This window comes from Myotis nattereri, assembly GCF_964212035.1.
Source record: "Myotis nattereri genome assembly, chromosome: 3".
Taxonomy (NCBI): domain Eukaryota; kingdom Metazoa; phylum Chordata; class Mammalia; order Chiroptera; family Vespertilionidae; genus Myotis; species Myotis nattereri.
Genome location: NC_138077.1, coordinates 196,972,252 through 196,993,745, shown reverse-complemented (window position 1 = coordinate 196,993,745; position 21,494 = coordinate 196,972,252). Strand labels below are relative to the sequence as shown.

At 52.4% G+C, this 21,494-nt stretch overlaps 1 protein-coding gene across 1 annotated transcript in view; it reads right to left on the bottom strand.

Annotated features, from left to right (window-relative positions):
* NKAIN1 (sodium/potassium transporting ATPase interacting 1) overlaps positions 1–21,494 on the bottom strand; it is a gene marked incomplete at both ends in the record, with an annotated part of 38,845 nt that overhangs the window by 3,563 nt on the left and 13,788 nt on the right. Inside the window, 2 exons of the mRNA XM_081086099.1 lie at positions 563–643; positions 2,262–2,399. Coding sequence (XP_080942225.1) covers positions 563–643; positions 2,262–2,399 — 219 coding nt within the window. The remainder of the gene's footprint in view (positions 1–562; positions 644–2,261; positions 2,400–21,494) is intronic.

The following is a 21,494-nucleotide window of genomic DNA, read 5'->3' as shown; positions in this document are numbered from 1 at the left end:
CCCTCTGGGTTTACTCTACTCAAAGCTAAATATTCCTACTTTCTTCGATATTTTTCTATGTGACATGGTCTGTTCAATTTTTCCCGAACAAACTCTACCTAACCTCTTGTTCTTCTGAAAAATATTGATCAGCACTGAACTCGAATCTCTGCGGTCTAAACAGTACAAAGTGCATGGGATTTTCACCTCCCTTGCACTGAGCACAGGTGAGGCCTAAGAGCAGCTTTGTGGGCCCCCATATACTGTTAGTTTCTACAAAGCTTGTTATCAACCGGGACCCCAGCCCATCTTCACATAGACGGATCTTCACCCTTATCTGCTCCATCATCATTTGTGTCTGACAAGTGCAGAGGGGGCCAGAAACAAAAATGTGGGGTGGGGGATGGGGATAGATTATTTGGGTGTGTGGAGGGAAGTTTCTTCAAGGAATAATTCCGCCCCCCCCCCCAAAAAAAATCCACAAAAGAGATGATGGCCCAGACCCATATCACCGTGGGAGCCTTTAGGGTGGGAGGGGAAAGGTCAGGCTCTGCCCTCTGGCACTGCCAGGCCTGAGGCTTACCTGGGACAGCTGTCCAACCTCCAGGTAGAAGCAGATGATAAATGCATTCCAGCCAACCCAGAGCACCAGCCAGGCTGCATACTGGGGAAAGCAGAGGTGGGGTCACGGTGGGGCTTGGGGGAGGGGGCTTGGGGTACGTCCATGGACACAGAGTTAATGGACTGAGAAGACTTTTGCAGGGGACCTTACGGCAATACCTTGCTCATAGAGCACTGAGAATAGTTAACAAATCATTTTTATACCAAACCAGTCTTTATAACAGCCCTGCAGGGAAGGCATTGTCCTCGCTTCAGAGATAACTAATTTAAGGCCTAGAGAGAGTCATTTTTTCCAAGATCACACAGCTAGAAAGAGGTAGGGCTGGAACTCAAACCCAAGTCCTGGGGTAGCTAATCCTATCCATTCGGCAGAAAACAACAGCCACCGGACATGGCCAAGAGCTGGAGAGGAGCTGGCTATTTCCACCCAAACCCTATGCCTACAATTCCAGTGGCGGCCACCAGCAGACACAGCATTTTACACTGGTGCCTGGGCCGTCCTGAGAACTGGAGAGAAGGGTTCTCATATCTCACTCAGATGAGAGAAAACCCTGGAAGGGCCACGTTCTCCTGGCCTCTGGGCGGTGGGGACAGGCCCTAGAATGGGGGCTAGTGGGCTCTGGTGGTAGCAGGACACTGCGTGTCACTGTTATTGCAGGTGTCAAGCGTTTCTGTAGTAAATCTACCGAAAAGCCTTTTCCCTCAAGAGAGGAATGTGAATGGGTCACGGAGGAAGAGCAGGGGACACAGGTGAACTGAAAACGGGAGTTTGACAGAGACCATCCAGGACCAACCAGGACTTAGAAAAAGGGAGCAGGAGGAAGGAGCCAGGGACACAGTCCACTCTGGGGATGGGCCTCAGAGCCACTCTCGACTGTATTCTTGATGAACACCAAGGGACAAGCGCCAAGCTTTCCCGACGCAACCTGAGGAACTAAGCTAGACCAGGCTCCGTCCTCGCACTGGCTTCCTGAGGCGGCGTGGTGAGGTGGCAGGAGCCTCCACTCTGGATCTGAGGCTCTAGTCCTGGCTCTGCCACCCTCTAGCTGTGTGACCTTAGGAAGGGCGGCAACCTTTCTGAGACTCATTTCCTCATCGAGAAAATGGAGATGGTGCGATATACCTCGCAGAGCTGCGTAAAGATCCAACAAAGCAAGTGACATCTTAGCAGAGTGTCCAACACAAGGTAGGCACTCATTATATCAGTGGTTCTCAACCTTGGCTGCACATTGGAATTACCTGTTTTAAAATCGCGATTTCTGGGCCTCATCCTCCGGAAATTCTGTTTCTTTGTTATGGGGTGGGGCCACAACATTAGTAACAAAGAAACAGAATTTCCAGAGGATGAGGCCCAGAAATCAGGTTTTAAAAAGATTCCCAGGTGATTCTAATGTGCAGCCAAGGTGGAGAACCACTGCATTAAATGATGTATCATGTTAATAGTTGGATTTTTCCCTCGGAAATTCTTTAGGAAAAACACCAACCTGCCTCCGCTGAATAAAGAAGCATTGGGATTTGGGCATTCACATCAACAGGGCTAGAGGCAAGACAGGGCAGGGGTCTGCGTGCCTGTGGTGGGGGGCAGTTTTGGTTGGAGGAGTGGGGGAGATGGATAGGGGTGAGGGGAAGAGGTTGGCTTGGGAGGGGTCAATGAGCCATACCAGAATGAGGTACCGGGAGCGGTACTGCACCGTGCCAAAGATGCCCAGGATGACCGCCATGATGTGCAGGAAGTTGGCTAGGATAGGAGCCCATTGGTAGCCCAGGAAGTCAAAGATCTGCCGCTCCAGCGCAGCCACCTGTGGGAAAGAACACACTGAGGCCGTGTGCACGCCCTAAAAGGGAAGGGCAGGGACTCCTTGACCTTGTGGAGGAGGTGACATCAGTTATTGTGGTGATGAGGCACCATGATGGATTGTGCAGAAATCTTGGAGCCATCCCAGCCCCATGGTACCAAAGGGCTGCTGGGAGGTGGGACAAGTCTGTTGGGGTGGAGGACTGAGCCCTGATCATGACTTTGGGGTGGGCTGAAGGGAGATGGGAGCCAGGGTTCAGAACACCTACCTCCCTGCCAAGAGGCCCTCCCCACTTGCTCCTTCCTTACGTGGGTCTCTCAGTTGGTGGAGTCAGGATCCAGGCTCCTCCCCGGCCCTGCCCTAGGGCTGAGCCCTGGCCCTGGAGGCCCCAGGGATGCCTCGGGTCTGAGTCATCTCTTCCCAGGCCCCCCCCTCGGGAGGTTACCCTGGCCTATGGGATCCATGGGCCACAGAGAAAGGGATTTTATTTTCTCCCCCTCCCCGAGGGAGCTGCAGTAGATTGCAAAACTGGCCTCAAATTCTTCTTCCTATTTCCATGCTCTTTGGCAGTGCCTGCCCACACTAGCTCCGTACTTGGTCATGTGACTTGCTTTGCCCAATGGGGCTTAAGCAAATGTGAAGCAAGTGAAGACGTGAAAAATGCTTGTGCACTGGAGCTTGCTCACTTGCTACACTTGTAACACAGAGAACACCTTGTGAAGGAGTCCGAGCTGACCTGCTGAACGGCAGGCGCCCCAGCTGCCAGCCAGTCAGCCATCAGAGTGAGGCCGTTCTAGCTCATTCAGATGCTAGCCAACCCACCAGCTGGCCACAGACACACAGCCCAGAGTCAGAAGGATCTCCCAGCCGACACAGAATCATGAGCTGAATAAAATGATTCGTTTAAACTACTACATTTTGGGGTGATTTGTTACACAGCAAAAGCTAACTGATACAGGACACAATCAACACTGCCTTTCCAGCAGCCCCTACTTCAATCTTTCAGCTGATACAATCAGGAACAAAGGTGCCAAGGGTACCTATTGGTATTGACTGACCAACATTCCTTCTTCTGGTTTTGGAAGCTGCCACCCAGACACTCAGTTCATGTGGCTTGGTGGGGCTGATCCGACTTCTAACTTCCATAGCGGCTGGTGGCCTATGCCTAACCAATAACCCACACAGCGATCCACTCAGGGATGGGCACTCACTGTGTGCCCTGCTCCCGAGAGTCACCAAAGCTAAGGAACAGGGAGAGAGTGAGGAAGGAAGATGAACAAGCAGGGACAGTGTCCCCGGTGACATCATTGTAGGTCTGAGGACCCAGACATGCCTGAAACGAACTGCCCCTCCCTGTACCTGCGATTTCTGTCCCTTGCAACCAAGAGTCCTGACTGAGATAGAAGAAGGGGAGAGAAGCGGGTCTGGCTTGGGAGGGAAAGGGAAGATTCTGATCAAGTGAAAGGTCCCAGAAGCTTTTTTCCTGGGAGGGAGGCAGGAGAAGGTGGACCTGATGCTACCACACAGATGGCAGGGCTGGGCAGAGACCCAGGAAGCTGCGGGCTCAACCCTGGCACCCACCCACCTGGCACCAGCCTGCCTCTTCTTGGTGACTCCCCTCGCAGGGCTCTGCGGATTGTAAAGAGCGTTCCAAGTTCATCTCTCCCTCCATACCCCTTGGCAGAAAGGCAGAACTGAGATCATGATCTCATTTTGGAGAAAGAGACATTGAGGCTCAGAGAGGGGAAGTGACTGGCCTAAGGTCACACAGCTGGTTGGTGGCAGAGCCAGGCAACCATTCTGCCTTTCTCTGCCACCTGTCTCACCTTGGCCCCAACACACAACCTCTCCCAGTTGGCAGTGGCCTGGGTGTTAAGAGGCATGGTTCCGGTTGAGAGTCTGGTACTGACCATGGGTGACCTTGGGTAGGCCACCTTCCTGCTGGGCCTTGGGCTCCTCTTGCATACAGAGGCTGCTGGACCACATGACCTCTCAGGGTCCTTGTGGTTTTGACGTCAATGATCTGCCGACCTTGGGAGAGAAACTCCCCAGGCTGCTCCCCCTGCCAAAAGGCCCTGCCTCACTTTTTTTTTTAAATGAGGTTTATTCTCTCTCTTTTTAAAAAAAATATATTTTTATTGATTTCAAAGAGGAAGGGAGAGGGCGAGAGAGATGGAAACATCAATGATAAGAGAGGGACTCGTTGAACGGCTGCCTCCTGCACGCCCCATACTGGGGATCAAGCCCGAAACCTGGGCATGTGCCCTATGACCGAAACCGAACCCAGGACCCTTTAGTCTGCAGACCGATGCGCTATCCACTGAACCAAACTGGCCAGGGCTCTGCCTCATTTTTGTTCTCCCTTCCACCCACACTCTGCTAGGCTTTAGGAAACGTGGTGGTTTGGGATCCAGCTTGAAGCTCTCAACTCAGCTGGCACCTGGTCCTGGCAAGGAGGCTGTCATCAGAGGACAGAGGGCTGTGGCTCTGTTCTTGGGCATTGTCCCGTGCACTGAAAGGTAGCAGGTTCGATTCCTGGTCAGGACACATGCCCGGGTTTAGGGCTCAATCCCCGGTAGCGGGGGTGCAGGAGGCAGGAAGTAGCTGATCAATGCTTTGCTCTTACATCGATGTTTCTCCCTCTCCCTTCCTCTCTCTCTAAAAATCAATAAAAATATTTATCAAATAAAATTATTCTCCACCACAGGACTCCCTGCCTCCCCACTGGTTTTATTTTTTCCATGGCATTTATCTACCCACCTTCTATGTACTGTCTATCTCCTGCATTAGAGGGCAAACTCCATGAGAGTGGGGTTTCTGCCTGAGATGTCCGCTGCTGTGTTAGTGGTGAGGGCCCAGCCTGGCACACTGCAGGTGCTAAAGGTAACCTCATTCTCCACCCTGTCTGGCCGCTCCTGAGTCCAGCGCAGCTCATCCTCCCATGCACTCAGACCCTTAAATATCCAAGAACCTCAGGGCTATATTTGGCCCTTTTTCATGCTCCACTTGTCCCAGCAAACGCATGCCTACCCAAGCTTCAGTGACTACCTGCTCATGTTTCAGCTTCCAGCCCCTTTATAAACCAACTGTCCACTGGATGGCTCATCATGAGCTTAATACGCTCAAACCTGGTCCATTTCCAGTGACTTGGGGCCCCATGATGGGTCCAGCTGCATGAGCTGGAAAACGGAACTTTAGGTCCTGGTCTCCCCGCTCTCCCTCACCTCCATGCCAGGCCTGTCAAGTTCTGGCTCTGACTTGCTGAATCTCTTACACAGCTGGTCACCTTTCTCCCTCCACTGTCTGCTCTCACCTGGCCTTTGCAATGCCGCGCCCCCCCACACACACACACCCCACTTCTAACCTACCCCCTTCTTTCCTGAGTGAAACCTCCAAGAGGCTCCCCTGCTGCCCCTCCCCCTGCCCTTAGCTCCCCACCCCCACCCTAATTATTTATTTATCGGGTAGCTGCCAGCTGAGGGGATGCAGTTGCCATGGGAACCTTCAGCCCCAGTCAGGGCTGCTTCTGTTCTCAGTAGGATGCTCTTGTCTGTCTAGACGCCAACCCCAGGAGTTCAACACCAGGTGGGGAGTGGGGAGTGGGGGGCAAGGAATGAATAAAGGAGATGGGAGATGGGCCCACCCCAGCCCCTAGGAGGAGAGGGCAGGGAGGGGTTTGGGCTTGGGGCCACAAAAATCCATCAGAAGTCTCTTGTATCCAAGCCCTCGCCAGCCAATCCTGCAAGTCAACTACTTTCCTGGCCCAAATTCCAGTCATGCAGCCCCAGGACTTAGACACAGAAGTCAGGCTGCCTGAGAAATAATGAGGGAGAGGCCCCTGAAGTTTTCTGAGAACGGTTTGGTCCAGCCGGATACTATCTCTTTTATTGATTTTGGTTCACAGAGGACCGAGTTGGGAAGAGTTCTCCATTTGGGATCAGGCAGACCTGAGATCCGCCCCCAGCCCAGTCCTGGTGTGACCTTAGGCAAGTTACTCACCCTCTCTGAGCCTAGGAAAACGTCCTAAGGATTCAGACAGCGCACTTTACGGACAGCTCTCAGCTCAGGCCCTGGCACACAGTTGGTGCTCGGTATATGGCAACAGCCTTTTCTGCATCCTCAAACTCAAGCCTCCCTTTTCCCAATGGATTTCTGAGGCAGCTGACAAAATTAAACTCGACGCAGCCCCTCATCCGTGAAATGAGGGAGTGGGATTGAAGCCACAGACAGCAGAGCTGGAAGGACCCCTGGAGATCTGCTGGTCCAGCCCCCTCATTAGGGAGGTGAGCAAACTGACAGCAGAAAGGGACAGTGACTTGTCTAAGGGGAGGGTCTTCTCCCTCTCCCTGAGCTCTGCCACCATCTCCAGGGTCCATTTGGGGTCAATGCCATTTGAGCATGAGTTAAAATAAACACCCAACAAGAGACTGAAAGGAGTACAGGCATGGAGGCCAGGTAGTCTTTGCCAGGACAAGAAAGATGGGCTTGGCAGTGACTCAATTCATTGCACAAATGTTTCTGGAGCACCTACTCTGTGCCGGGCCCTGAGCAGGGTATGTGGACAAGTTGGTGTGGCGCCTGCCTCGGAGAGCTCAAGTCCAGATATCACAGTGCTCTGGGAGCTGGCGATGGGGGCTTCTCTGCCAGGTTCCCCATCTACCCTGGGCCTCCTTCCTGTCCCCAACACACACACACACACACACACACACACACACACACACACACAGCTCTTGTTTTCCAGGGCTCCTGCAGCCCTTCTGTTTCTCTCTGTCCCAGCCTGGATCCTGCTGGAAAATGGCCAAGGCCATAACTGTTAAGTGAAATAAAACGAGCTGCAGAACAATATGATTCCATTTGTGTAAAAAAAAAAAGAGAGAGACACGAAATGTGACTGTAAATGCACAGTCAAGAGCCACAGAAATACAATAGATGATCATGAGAAGTTCTCTCCAGGGAGTGTGAATGGGGAGATGGGGAGACTTCTACTTTCAAATATACACACTTCCGTATTTCTGAAATTCTTTTTTATAAGTTATATTTTTTGGGGAAAAAAAAAGTTTTAAAATGTTGATTCATCGCTCAGCCCATGTTACAACGGTGCTAGAGTGGCTCAGCGGATCTGAGGCCTCCTCCTCCTCCGATGAGAATGCGTGCGGGGCCCTGGGCGGTCTCCTCCTCGGATGAGAATGCGTGCGGGGCCCTGGGCGGTTTCCTCCTCTGGCCTGTGTTCTCACTGTGCCATGGGGGCCGCTGTAGCTCCAGGTCACTATCTAGGCCTGGTGGTGCCGTATGCAGTCTGCCTGCCTGCGGGGGGACTGGCCTTGGGGTCCTGTGACCTCTGCTGAGAGCCGAATGGCTCTTCCCCCGCCCCCCCAGAAGCTGGTTCTGCCGGCCCCTAGCACAGCCTGGCTCCAGGTTTCCCTGAGCCATCACAGCCCTGCTTTCCCTGCCTCACCCTACCTGGACCCATCAGCACCCGTCTCTAGGTTCCGCCAGCCGAGGGTGCCCTCTCCCCTCAGCCCTAGTGGAGCTGCCTCGATAGAAGGTTCCCTTTTCACAGAGAGCAGCCACCTGAGTCTCCTGAAATCACGCAGACAGGAAGAGGCAGAGCCGCGATCTGAGTCCTTGTCTCCGTACCCACTGCTCTTCCCACCCAACAGCCATCTCTCCAGAGGCAGGGGCTTGGGAAGGGGGCAGAGCCTGCTCTGGGTCAAGGGCCTCTCATAAGTCACCCAGCGCAGCCTCCCGGGGGCAGTGCTGTAACAGCTCACATTTATTAACCTCCAATTAGTGCCAGACACTGTTCTGAGTACTTCACATCTGTCCGTTCATTCATTCTACAAACAGTTCTCGAGTGTCTTCTGTGTGCTAAGTTCAGAGAACTCAGCGTGAACAGAGACAACCCCACTCCTGTCCTCATGGATGACAGTCCTGCCTCAGTGCAGACACCAGGACTCCAGCCCCAGCCCAGACAGCAGGGGAAGCACAGAGGGGCAAGAAGAGGGAAAGTTCTTTTCCATTAGAAAACAAAACGAATTCTCCCCGAAGGAGATCAATACCTTCTCTCAATGGGTCTTAGAATTGCAGAATCATTTATTGAGCACCTACTGTATATAACCCCTCATACTCACATCACGTCTCTTAATCCTACCCCCACTGATAGACAAGGCCGAGAGAAGTGCAGGGGCCCTGCCCAAGGACGCACAGAAGAGCTGAGGCTCCAACAATCAGTTTGGGGCCAAGCCCCCGCTCTTCCCTACCACATGGCTCCCTGAGCCTGTTTGCATGATGTGGCTTTTGGGAATTTCACCCCTTCCAGCCCTGCTCCCTCTTCCTCAGGACAGCTCCCCACTCCCTCGAGCCCCCAGACTGCCATCTGTCTTTCTCACACCCTCCCGCTGTGGCCCAACCCTCTACCTCAGTGGAGCCCGAGGAGCAGGGAGCAGCTGGTCACCACCTTCCAGGTAATTAGCCCTGGGAGACCAGCGTGGAGCTGTTAGGGAGGCCCAGGACTGTCTCAGAGGGCTGATCTAACCGGCCCTGGTTCTGTCAGAATGTAGCCACTGGGGCTTGGCCTCAGTCTCCATGGCAACCCCACTCCAGTGACTGCTGACCCATCCCCAGCTAGGGGCTCCTCGGGCCCCTTCTGGGCAGATCTATCCCAATGCACCTCAGAGCTGGCAGCTCCATTAGAAAGAGGGGATTGGTAGTGGTCTCATTAGCATACATCTACATTAATTTGCATAAACCCTAGGCCTAGCAGCCCAGGGTGATACCAAGGTCAGTCTAAAAAGAATCAAAGCGTCCCTCCATCTCATAGGCTTGTCTCCTCATGTACCATCTGGTCCAGGCCCACAGGCAGCATAGTGGGAGGTGGTGTGGGCCGTGCAGGGAAGGGCCAGTGACTCTCTGTGACTCAGTCTCCTCCTCTGTAGAATGGGGACAGGATGCCTACTTCACCTAGGTGTTGAGAGGACTGAGGGATCTTCTCCATCATCCCACGCCCAGGCCCTGCCCTGGCCCCACTAACTCCCAGTCTCCACTCCTGGAGCTCCTTGCTTTCTGCCTGTGGGCAGACCCACCCCTCTAACAGGCCCAGAAGCCAGCAGGAGCCCAGCAGAGCCTGCACCTTGGATCTGGGGCTACTCTGCCACCCTCCTCCTACCAGGCCCTTCCCCCCACTAGTTTCTGGGTTCTGGCAGAAAGTGGATTGGAAGCTGGAGGCCACCAGCTTTGACCTTTCATCACACCGCTGGGCTTTGCCCTCCTGCAGACGTACAGCCAGGGAGCAGGGGGCCTCTGACCTCACCACCCACTCCATGCACCCTTTGGAAAACTATGAGGCAGTTTAGGGTAACGGGGCAGTGGGGGCGCTCTGGAGCCAGACTGCTTGGGTTTATCATCCAGATGAGCCTGTCTCCCCGTCTGTAAAATGTGGATAACAGTCTCCACAATTCGTGGAGTTGGCGTGAAAATTAAATGAGATAATATAGGTCAAGTGCCTGACATAGTAAGCACTCTATAAATGTTAACTATTATTACAGTAATGACAGTAATAAGAAAAAAACCTGAGACCACCTGGAAGATCAAGGAAGGGGTTACAGAGGAGATGATATTCTTTTTTTTTTTTCTTTTTTTTTTTTAGAAATGAGAAGTATTGTTTTTAAACCATTTTTTAAAATATATTTTTATAGCCCTAACCAATTTGGCTCACTGGATAGAGCATTGGCCTGCGGACTCAAGGGTCCCAGGTTCAATCCTAGTCAAGGGCATGTACCTTGGTTGTGGGCACATACCCAATAGGGAGTGTGCAGGAGGCAGCTAATCAATGTTTCTCTCTCATTGATGTTTCTAACTCTCTATCCTTCACCCTTTCTCTCTGTAAAAAAATCAACAAAATATATTTTTAAAAAATAAAAAAAATAGTTATTGATTTTAGAGAGGAAGGGAGAGGGAGAGAGAGATAGAAACATCAATGATGAGAATCATTGATTGGCTGCCTCCTGCACGCCCCCTACTGGGGATCAAGCCTGCAACCCAGGCATGTGCCCTTGGCCGGAATCAAACCTGGGACCCTCCAGTCCACAGGCCGACGCTCTATCCACTGAGCCAAACCAGCTAGAGCAGAGGAGTTAGTTTGCTATTTAACGTGGCCTTGAACGGACGATAATAATGAAACACTGGCCGGGACCGGTTTGGCTCAGTGGATAGAGCATCGGCCTGCAGACTGAAGGGTCCCAGGTTTGATTCCGGTCAAGGGCATGTACCTGGGTTGCGGGCACATCCCCAGTGGGAGATGTGCAGGAGGCAGCTGATCGATGTTTCTCTCTCATCGATGTTTCTAACTCTCTATCTCTCTCCCTTCCTCTCTGTAAAAAATCAATAAAATATTAAAAAAAAAAAATGAAACACTGGAAACATTCTGAATGTCCGTCCGAAGGACCCACAATAAATTATGGCACCGCCACAGGATGGAACACACACAGCACAGCTATCACAACGAGCGTGGAAGGAGGGCCACGCTGGGCGGAGTGAAAAGGCCGCAGAGCCGCGGGAGTACGAACTTATTTTTGAGCAGAAAAAAGAAAAGGAGTCATCACACTGTTTACTCTGGAGAGTGGGATTTGGGGGTGATCTTAGAGAGCCAACCAGAGAAATTTCTGTAAGGTTTTACATTGAGGGATAATACTTTTATAAGAAAACAAAATAAAGAAGAAATTACTAGGGGAAAAATGAACATGGACAAAACCCTGAGGTGTGAGCGAGGTGATCAATCGTCCTAGTTTCCCTGGCACTATGGGGTTTCTTGGAGTGCATCACTTTAAAAGATAAAATCCAAAAGTCCTGGGCAAACTGGGACGAGTTGGTCACCCCCAGATGTGGGAGGGTATGGACAACTCGGGGACCTGGGGTGGCTCTTGAATGAATGGTGTGAGGGGTGACAGGGTGGGGAAGACCTGGCTGGGCCTCAGTCCCAGAGCTTTATCCCACTGGCCCCCAGGAGCCAGGGAAGGTTAGGGCAGAGGGCTGTGGAAGCCGGGTGCTTCTCTGGCTGGGGCAGTGGGGGTGGAGGACGGGCTGGAGGTGGGACGCCTGGTGGAGACGCTGAGGCTTTCCTTGCTGGGGCCCCATTCTCCCAGGACTCCCACCTTCTTGGTGATGCCCACTCTATCTCTGCCCCTACCCCCATGTCCAAACTGTTGGGGCATCCTCAGTCCCAGGCCCCAGAGGCCGAGACTCCAGCAGGCTCTGGCGTGGACAGTGAAGGCTTGGGAAGAGAGCGCCCTCCTAGAGGAGCATTCCAGAAGGGGATGGAGGGGAAGGCAATCCGGGCGGAGAAAACCAGCAAAAACCAGGCTCTCCCAGGAGACGCCGGCTACAGACAAATGGACATTTGAATAAATATAAAGATGATTAATCAGATCCCCCCATTAAGTACCATGAATGACATCATATAATTAAGCCAAAAACTCATGGCAGAAAGCATCTAAATGGAGCAGGCACTTAAGCAGGGAGAATTAATTAAGGAGGCATTGAAAGTTTCAGGAGTGGCTATAAGGATGGAGTTGGAGTGGGAAAAACTGGAAGGTAGACAAAAACAATTGGTTGTTAACATCTGCCCAGCATGGGACGGAGGCCTGAGCTCAGTAGTTTAAAAATCTCAGGCTCTGGGAGTCAGGCAGACCTGGGATGGATTCCCAGCTCTCACTTACAAGCTTTGGGATCTGGGAAAGTCAGTTTCCTCATCTATACAATGGGAATATTATCACTAAATACCTGAGGGGTGTGAGGATTCAGCGAGGCAATGTGAGTCAAGGACTCTGCATATAGTAAGTGCTCAGTAAATTATCCTTCATTGAACAAGCTACATTCCCTTCTGGATCTTAATTTCTTACTGGCAAAAACAGGACAATAATGTCCTGCCTTCTTCACAGAGAAATTAGAGATCAAATAAGATCATAACCATGAAAGCAATTTATATAATCTAATGTGCTTTCTAAACTATAAAGTACTATGCCCACATTATTAGGATAATTATTAAGTCCTTGGCTTCATACTAAGGTCAGATTCTTGCTGCTTGTTCCCTGAGAAACTGTACACTGTAGTGGTTAAAAGTGTGGCCTAGGAGTCAGACCATCTGGGCTTGAATGCTGCCTTTAACACATTAGCTATGTACCCTTCAGCAAGTCACTTAACCTCTCTGTGCTTTAACGTCTTCATCCATAGAATGGGGATAATGACAATGGTACCATCTTGTGGGGTAGTTGTGAGGCCTAAATGAGGGAATGTGTGTAAAATGCTCAGAATACCGCCTGGCCTGGAGCCATGGGTAAGAAGCCATGTTAGCTGTGATGATGTTGCCCACAGTGAAGATCCAGGGCCTGAGACCTCTCAGAGGAGACCACAGTTGTCCTGGTGTGCAGGCCTCTTTGAGGCCAGGTAGGGCTCCCTCCACCCCGAGCTGGCCCCTTGCTCTGCCCTTTCTCTCCTTATTCACGTGCCAAGCATTCATGGCACACACACCCCCACCCCCGCCCCCACCCTGTGCTGGGGGCACAGACGATGGACTTCAAGTGTCAGTGCCGCACAAGCCCAGAGAGCAAGGACTTCCCTTCGGGGCTGGCACTGAGCCTGCCCTGTACAGGCTGCCTTATGTCCACTTCATTTAATCCTCTCAACTCTTCCCCCACCCCCCTTAATCCTCACCTGAGGATATGGTTTTGTTTTGTTTGTTTTTCAGAGAGAGAGAAGGGAGCATGAGAGAAACATTGATGTGAGAGAGCAACATCGATCTGTTGCCTCCGGTATGTGCCCCGACTAGGAATCAAACTCACAACCTTTTGGCGCACGGGAGGACACTCCAACCAACTGAGCCACCCAACCAGGGCAATTCCTTTCAGCTTTTGAGCGGCGCTATTTCCATATGTGGAAACAGAAGCCCAGGGAGCAAAGTAATAGACTCCAGGTCGCAGAGCAGGCAGGGGCAGGATTCCAACGCAGGCCTGCAGGCTCTGAAGCCTGCCCACCACCACCCCACCTTCCCCATGAGCTCTTCCGCTCTACAAACGGCTGCTGGGCCCCCCGCAGTGTCCCCACTGAGGCCTGACTCCCTTCTGCTGAAACTGGCACCCCTCCCAACGAATCTGCTAGTGACACTGATGGTGCTGAGATGTGTTCTGTTCAAATCCATCATTTGCTAGCCATGTGACCTCCAGCAAGCGTGTAACACCCCCTAAGCCCGTTTCCTCCACTATCACAAGGAAAAGATTAAAACCTACCTTTCAGAGGTGACCTTAAAGGATGCAAAATATGGCACTTGGCACAGGAGGGGCACCTGACAAATGCCATTCTTTCATCAAGTCTGAGCGCAGTCCTCCCAGGGCCCCATCCCCCTCTCCGCCCCGTGCCTCTGGAGGCTTGTGCTCTGACCTAGCTCAGCCTCCGCGGAAGCTTTCTCATTCCCCGCTGCCTTCCTTTGGGGAAGGTTTCTTTCATTTTTTTTCGGAGGCCTTTCTTCTTGCTAATGAGACAAAACAGAGTCCTCCTGCAGCCCTTCTGCCATCTCCTCGGGCAGGAGGCCTGCCTGCCTCACAGCAGCTGGAAACCTCTCATGTCGGCTCAGTTCGCTGGGCCCCAGGGCTCCCACAGAAAGCGCCCTCGAAGCTGACCTGGGCTCCCTCACGCCAGGCCAGCACTGACAGTGGCCGTCCCTCCTGGCCTGCAGTAGAGACACGTCAGATACCAGACAAGATGCTGCCGTACCAAACAGTCCTGCCTTTCTGGGCCTCCTCCCAGCTCTGGCTTTTCTGTACCGGGCTCTGGTGTGGCTCTGGGACAGCCGGTCTCAGAATTATGTTGCTCAGACCTTGGGCAAATCGCATGCCCGTTCAGGGCCTCCATTTCCTCATCTATAAAACGGGAATCGTAACCCCTACCCTTCTTGCTTCTTGGGTTAAAGGTGGATCCAACAGAATAACTGAGATCAAGGAACCATCAAACTCTCCCCTCACAGGGGAGACACCCAGGGCTCAAGCTTCCTGTTCCAGTGGGGTCAAGAGTAACACACCTGCCTGACTGGTGTTGCTCAGTGGTTGAGCGTGGACCTATGAACCAGGAGGTCACGGTTCAATTCCCAGTCAGGGCACATGCCCAGGGTGTGGGCTTGATCCCCAGTAGGGGGTGTGCAGGAGGCAGCCAATTGATGATCCCTCATCATATGTTTCTGTCTCCCTCTCCCTTCCTCTTTCTGAAATCAATTTTTTTAAAAATCTTAAAAAAAAAAAAAAAGCAGTACAGCAACATTCACGCTCCACCTCCTTCCCACCTAAGCATCCCCAACAGCTGCAAGAGAGGACTCTTCTGCGAGTCTGTGTTATCTTAAAAGAATATGCACCCAGCATTCTCCTCTAAACAGAGCCTCCTCTTTAGTTCACTTCCCCGGAAATCAGGGTAGAATCAGTGCTCTGCACGGATGCACGGTATCTGCATCCTGTGGCTTAATGTTCTCCTCCTCCCAACCTGGCAGGTACAGGAACTGCGGCCTGAGATGCTATCAGGTTGGGTATCAATCCTGTCTCCACCACTTACAGGCCACACGGCTAGTAAGCCACTCGGCATGGCTGAGGCTGTGTTCTCATCTGAAATGGGAATCATTCATACCGGAACGTAAGTCTGTGGGCCAAGGCCAGGGTAAGGCTGAGAGGAGTGGGTGAGGAGAAAGGATCCAAGCCTGAGGTCAGGGCCATGGACAGCTGGAGTCGCTGCAGGAAGACTGTGAGAAGACTGGCCCTGTCGCCCACCATTAGACCTTTATTCTCACCTCATTTATTGAGTGTCAGCCACAATACTAGACACTGAAGATACAGTGGCAAGCAAAAGCACAAACAGACACAGCCCCTTTCATGACATAAACACTCAACAAAACTGGAACAAAAGGGAACTTTTTCAATCTGGTGAAGGGTATGAAAAACCCACAGCTAACATCGTACTTAAAGGTGAAAGTCTGAAAGCGTTCCCCCTCAACTCAGGAACAAGGCAAGAATGTCCGCTCTCCTCACTTCTATTCAGCACTGCACTGAAGATTCTAGCCAATTAGGCAAGAAAAAGAAATCAATCAAAGGCATCTGGATTGGAAAGGAAGAAACAGCCCTAGCTGGTTTGGCTCAGTGGATAGAGCATCAGCCTGCAGACTGAAGAGTCCCGGGTTCGATTCCGGTCAAGGGCAAATGCCCGGGTTGCAGCTTGATCCCCAGTGGGGGAACGTGCAGGAGGCAGCCAATCAATGATTCTCTCTCATCACTGATATTTCTTTCTTTGTCTCCTTCTCCCTTCCTCTCTGAAATCAATTAAAAAAACACAAACAAAACTCAGGGCTACTAAGTTAGATCAGCAATGTTGCAAGATCCAATATCAATATACAGAAATCAGTTGTATTTCTATACACCAGCAATGAACAATCCAAAATTGAATTAAGAAAATTCCATTTACAACAGCAGCAAAAAGAATAAAGTACTTAGGATAAATTTAACCAACCAAGAAGGTGAAAGATTCATACCCTGAAAACTATAAAATATTGTTAAAAAATTAAATGGAAAGGCATCCAGTGTTCACGGGTTGGAAGACTTAATGTTGGTAAGATGGCAATACTCCCAAATTGATCTTACAGATTTAATACAATCTCTGTCAAAATTCCAACTACCTTTTTTTTTTTTTCCAGAAATGAATAAGCTGGTCCTAAAATTCATATAGAAATGCAAGAGACCCAGAATAGCCAAAATAATCCTGATACATGCCCAACACGGATGAATCTTGAAGACTTTATGCTCAGTGAAAGAAGCTAGTCACAAAGGACCACACATTGTATGATTCCGTCTATATAAAATGTCAGGAATAGGCAAATCCAGAGAGACAGAACGTAGATTAATGGTAGCCAAGGGCTGGCAGGAGGGAACATGGGGAGTGACTGCTAGTGGGTTTGAGGTGTGTGTGTTTTTGTTGTTGTTGTTTTTTGAGGGATGAAAATGTTCTGGAGTTAGAGAGTGGTGAATGCTGCACATACCGGTACTCTGTGAACATACTAGAAAACACTGGCTTTTACACTTTAAAGTAGTAAATTTTATGGTACGAGAATCACACTTCAATCAAGAAGAAGGAAGAAGAGGAAGAGGAGGAGGAAGAGGAGAAGGAGAAGGAAGAGGAGGAGGAGGAAAAACCCCAGACACAGCTCTTGTCCTCATGGAGCTTATATTCAGTGGGGGGGGGGGGGGGGGCGCTGAAGGAGGGGTTCCAAGAATGAGAGCTATGATGGAAATAGTCAAGGGAGACTTTCTAGAGGAAGTGATCTGAAGAGTGGCTGGCGAGGAAAGAAGGCTGAGGAGGAGGAGACTCCTGGGGCGGGAGGGAGTTCGGTCAGAAGGACCCAGAAAAGATCCCCGTGGCTCGGACAGAGGAAAGGAGAGGGAGCAGGGCAACAGAGGGAAGGGCTGGCAGGGCTTCTGTGTCCTATGGCCAGATGCCAATGTGGCAGGGGCAGCGGCTGAGCAGGACAACAGCTGACAGCTGGAGGGGGGCCACCAAACCCTATGAGTGCCTCGGGTCAAACATCACTGGGGGTATCAGGTTAAGTGCTCCCAGTCAATATCTGGAAAAGAGCTGGAGGTCATTTCTCTGGGCTAAGCCTCTTCTTTTTTTGTTTGTTAATCCTCACCTGAGGATATTTTTTCCATTGATTTTTAGAGAGAGTGGAAGGAAGCTAGGGAAGGGGGGCAGAGAGAGAGAGCGAGACATTGGTGTGAGAGAGACCTGGATTGGTTGACTCCTACATGGGCCCCAACTGGGACCAGGGATTGAACCTACAACCCAGGTATGTGTCCTTGACTGGGAATTGAACCCATGATCCTTTGGGGCTCAGGCGGGGGCTATAACCACTTTGCACACCAGCCAGGGCTGGGCTGAGCCCCTCTTGATGTGACCTGAAAGCAAGGAAAACATCCAGTTCCCTGACTTAGTGATACCTCCTGTACCAAAACTCCCGTGAAGAAAATACTGATGAAAACCAGCCTCACTGCTATGGCAACAGCAACCCCTTCTGACTTCCCGCCAGACTAAAGGCCAGATGGGGAAGTCTGCCTAGCAACAGTGGTGGGCGTCAAGAGCCCCCTCCCAGGGGCTTCCGGATTCCCCTTCCATTATCGTCCCGGCCTTGGCTCCCATCCCAGCCTCCCTGCTTCTCCTTCCAGCAGAGAACCACAGCAGCTACCCACACGGAAACAGGCCTTCACAGCTCAGTCTGTGACTGATGTCACCACTGTAATGTGGGATTAGCCCCATTGGACAGATACAGACACTGAGGCTCAGAGAGGAGAAGGGGGTGCTGCCAGCCTGGTGCCCTTCCCTTTGCTCTCCAGGGTGGTAAAGGTCTGCTTATCTGTGCAGGTCTCCTGCTCTGACTCATCTGTGACAAAAGGAATAAATGAGTGGGAGGAGTGTCATCCCTCCATCCTGTCCCCTTCTTTCCCTGGTAACCCAGCAGTTCTGGGCCTGGGGGTGCTCTGTGCTGGTCCAGCTCCAAAGAGGGGAAAGGGAGGGGTCATTTGGGGCCTGAGAGCCAGAGCAGTAAGAAGGGTGGAGAAGCCCTGTGCAGGGTCCAGCCCTGCTTGGCAGGGGAGGGGGTCCCCCCCAGGAGACTGGGCTGAAATGTTTCCCTTCAAAATGCCTGGCTCTGAACTTTAACACTAGTATCAAAAAATGGTGGCTAATATTTTGCGTGCACTTACTGTCAGGCTTTGTGCCAAGCACTTTGCCTGAACCTTCTCATTTGCCCTCAACCATGAGTGAGGGATGGGTCACTGCCCCTGTCCTAGAGGGGGGTGTGCAGCTGAGATCTCAGAGCTGGAGGGGGCAGAGCTGTGATGAACCAGGTGGGTCAGGCCCTAGAGCCCAGGCTCCTAAGAGGTACTACAGTCCCCAGGAGACTTCTCTTCTCCTCATCTGCCTCCCCTCCCCCCCCCCCCGCCCCCCTACCCACCCCAGCCTCCAGCCCCAGGCTGGCTGAAGACTAAAGGGCTGGCAGAGGAGCTGAGAAGGGGGAGTGGAGCTGCCTCCTGACTCCTGGCCCTGGGCCAGAGCCTGCTGGAGGGAGAGGTGTGCTGTGGAAGCAAGGGTGGAGGGGGGCCCCTCCTAAGGATGGCCCCTGCCTGATCTGCAGGCCTGGGCTTCACAGGAAAAGGAAGAAATGGTTTGTAAGTGCCTACTATGTGCATATGCTGAGCACAGCACTTTACAGGTGGCGTTTCATTTTATCCCCAGAAAGACACTAAGATGATAGCTAATGCTTATTATATCCAAGTATCTCTTGCTTGCTTAGCAGGCTTTGATTCATTTAATCCTCACAGAAAGCATGCCAGGTAGAGACAGATCATCCTGGCTTCCCACATGGGAAACTGAAGCGTAAGGAAGAGAACTGCCCAAGATCACACAGCAGGTAGCGGTTCGAACCAGGTCTTCTGGCGCCAGTGTCCACGAGGAACAGACGTACTGTCCTGCTAGGGGGAGTGGTGTCCCAGAGGGGGAGAGTGAGGCCCTTTCTTGAGGCCACCAGGTGTCAGAGTGGGGTTGGAGCCCCATCTTCTGGGAACATGTGTGGCATTATGGCTTATCTAGTGGCACCTCCTGGATTGATGGGCCCCTTTGGCACTGCTTCCGCACCAGCTCTGCCTGGAAACACGGAGGCCATGGGGAGCGGCTCCAGCTGCAGACGCTTGCCCAGGGCTGCCCAGAACCGAGCAGGGGAGCATTTTTGTTCAGGGTATTTTTGTCTGGAATCACACACCCAACTGTGATCCTTTCCAGCGATGGCATCAGCCCGCGTCCTGGAACAGTCCATGAAGGACCCTGATGCCAGGCATCGGAAGGGACCCAGCATGCCCCACTGCCTCCCCGGGCCTCTGCGGACCTGTCTGTTCAAACAAAGGGTTGAAGGATGTTCTCTGGGACCCTCCTGGCTCCCAAAGTCCAGGATCCTCTGCCCGGGAGCTTCCCACTCAGCACAGCCCTGCCTCCCACATGCACCGCCTCCAGGAGCCTGACCGTGATCCCTGCTAGCCGTAATTACCGCAGCTACCGCGTCCTACGCCTTGGCTCAGTGCCAGTGCTGTGCTGCGTGCTTCTCATGGATTCTCTCACTGAGTTTGCTCAGCAGCCTTAAGAGGCATTTTACAGATGCAAAAACTCAGCTCAGAGAGGCTGAGCAACTTGACTGTGCTCACACCCCTGAGGAGTAGCAGAAATGGGATGTCTCAACATCACCTGGTGCAGGCCTTGATTAAACCATGCCCCCCTCCCTCCTACCTCATCCTGTCCCATCAGGCCTCAGGGGGCCAACCCGCCCAGCCTGTCACAGCTGACAACCATGGCATGATGCCCAGGATGGGCCCCAGAAAGCCTCTCACTTTGTTGGGGGAATCCCTGTGTCCCTGGTGGCCTATCTTGGGGATGACAGCTCGTAGCAGCTTGGGGACAGCAGCCTACGCAGATGGCACTGGGGGCCGCTGAGAGCAGACAGGCGGTGACAGGCTGGAGCAGCTGGAATTGCCCGAAGCAGATCAGGCACCTGCCCCCCACACCAAGCCCAGACCCTTCTCTCTAACATTGGGGGTCTTCAGGACCGAGACAAGAGTGTCTAAGTAAGTTATAAACCAAGCTAACAAACTCTTAAATAAGGTCTGGACAGCCAGGCTGTGAATTTCAACTTCTCTGCCTCCTTAAAGCTCTGTCTAGACCAGCCGTGGGCAAACTACGGCCCGCGGGCCGGATCCAGCCCGTTTGAAATGAATAAAACTAAAAAAAAAAAAAAAAAGACCGTACCCTTTTATGTAATGATGTTTACTTTGAATTTATATTAGTTCACACAAACACTCCATCCATGCTTTTGTTCCGGCCCTCCGGTCCAGTTTAAGAACCCATTGTGGCCCTCGAGTCAAAAAGTTTGCCTACCCCTGGTCTAGAAGACAGCAGCATCCTCCAGCTTCAGCCGGCTCTCCCACCTCTGCCTTCCTTCTGGGCCTCATGCACAGGTCTGGACACATGCGTAGGCAACATCCACACCTGCCCTTCTTCCCAACACAGTCAGCTTTTGTCCCTGGGTCTGGGGGTGCACACACCAGCCACACGGGCTGTCTGCTGGAGAAGCCCAGTGGGCCCTGAAAGTGGGCTTGGGGCTGACTGGACAGGGGGCCTGGGGTCTGCCAGGAGTAAACCGGTCAATCCTCACTGGAGACATGTTCCCAAAGCAGAGTCTCAGGCCACCCTGGTGCCTGGGCTCTGGAGGCAGCACGAGGGGGGGCGGGGGGGAGGGGGGCAGAGGAGAGAGAATAGAGAGAGCTTGGGATTTGGCGTTGGAATCCCGGCAAACCGCGACGTGCCTGCTGTGACTGTGGCCCAGTGAATTCCCCTCCGGGGCCCATTTGCTCACCCGGGGAACAGGGATGACAGTTCCTGCCTGGCAGGGCTGCAGGGAGGAGTAAATGCCGTAAGATCCGCGCGAGGGTTTGTGCTTTGTTTGCAGACTGTTCAACTCCACGCTGACCAGCGTCTCTAAGAAGCCCCCTCTGTACCACCCAGATCCTCAACATCTTCTCCTGGATAGCACTGGCCAAACCCGGCTCGATCTGAGAGCACCTGAGCCCCACAGGGGCAGGGGCTGTGGCTCCCACACCGCTGAACCCCGGCATCTAGCACAGTGCCTGGCCCAGAGTAAGCAACAATGACTACCTGACTGGCTGAGTACATGAAGCTCTGTGACTATTCACCCAGCTTTCCGTCTGCTCACAGGGTTCATTCAAGTATATCACACATTCACTGAGGGCCTTCTGAGGGCCGGGCCTGAGGTCCAGATGCTCAGACACCTCTCCAAGCCTCACAGAGCTCCATCTAGGGAGAGCGTCCACGTGGAAACAGGAACAGATCCCGACAGTGTGGTGCCTGCAGTAATGGAGGAGGTGGGGGCAAGGTGTGGCCAGAGCCCGAATGAAATCAGCGATGTGTGGTGGGGCTGCAGGAGTACAGAGAAGCTCAGAGAGGAAAGAATGGGTTAGCTGG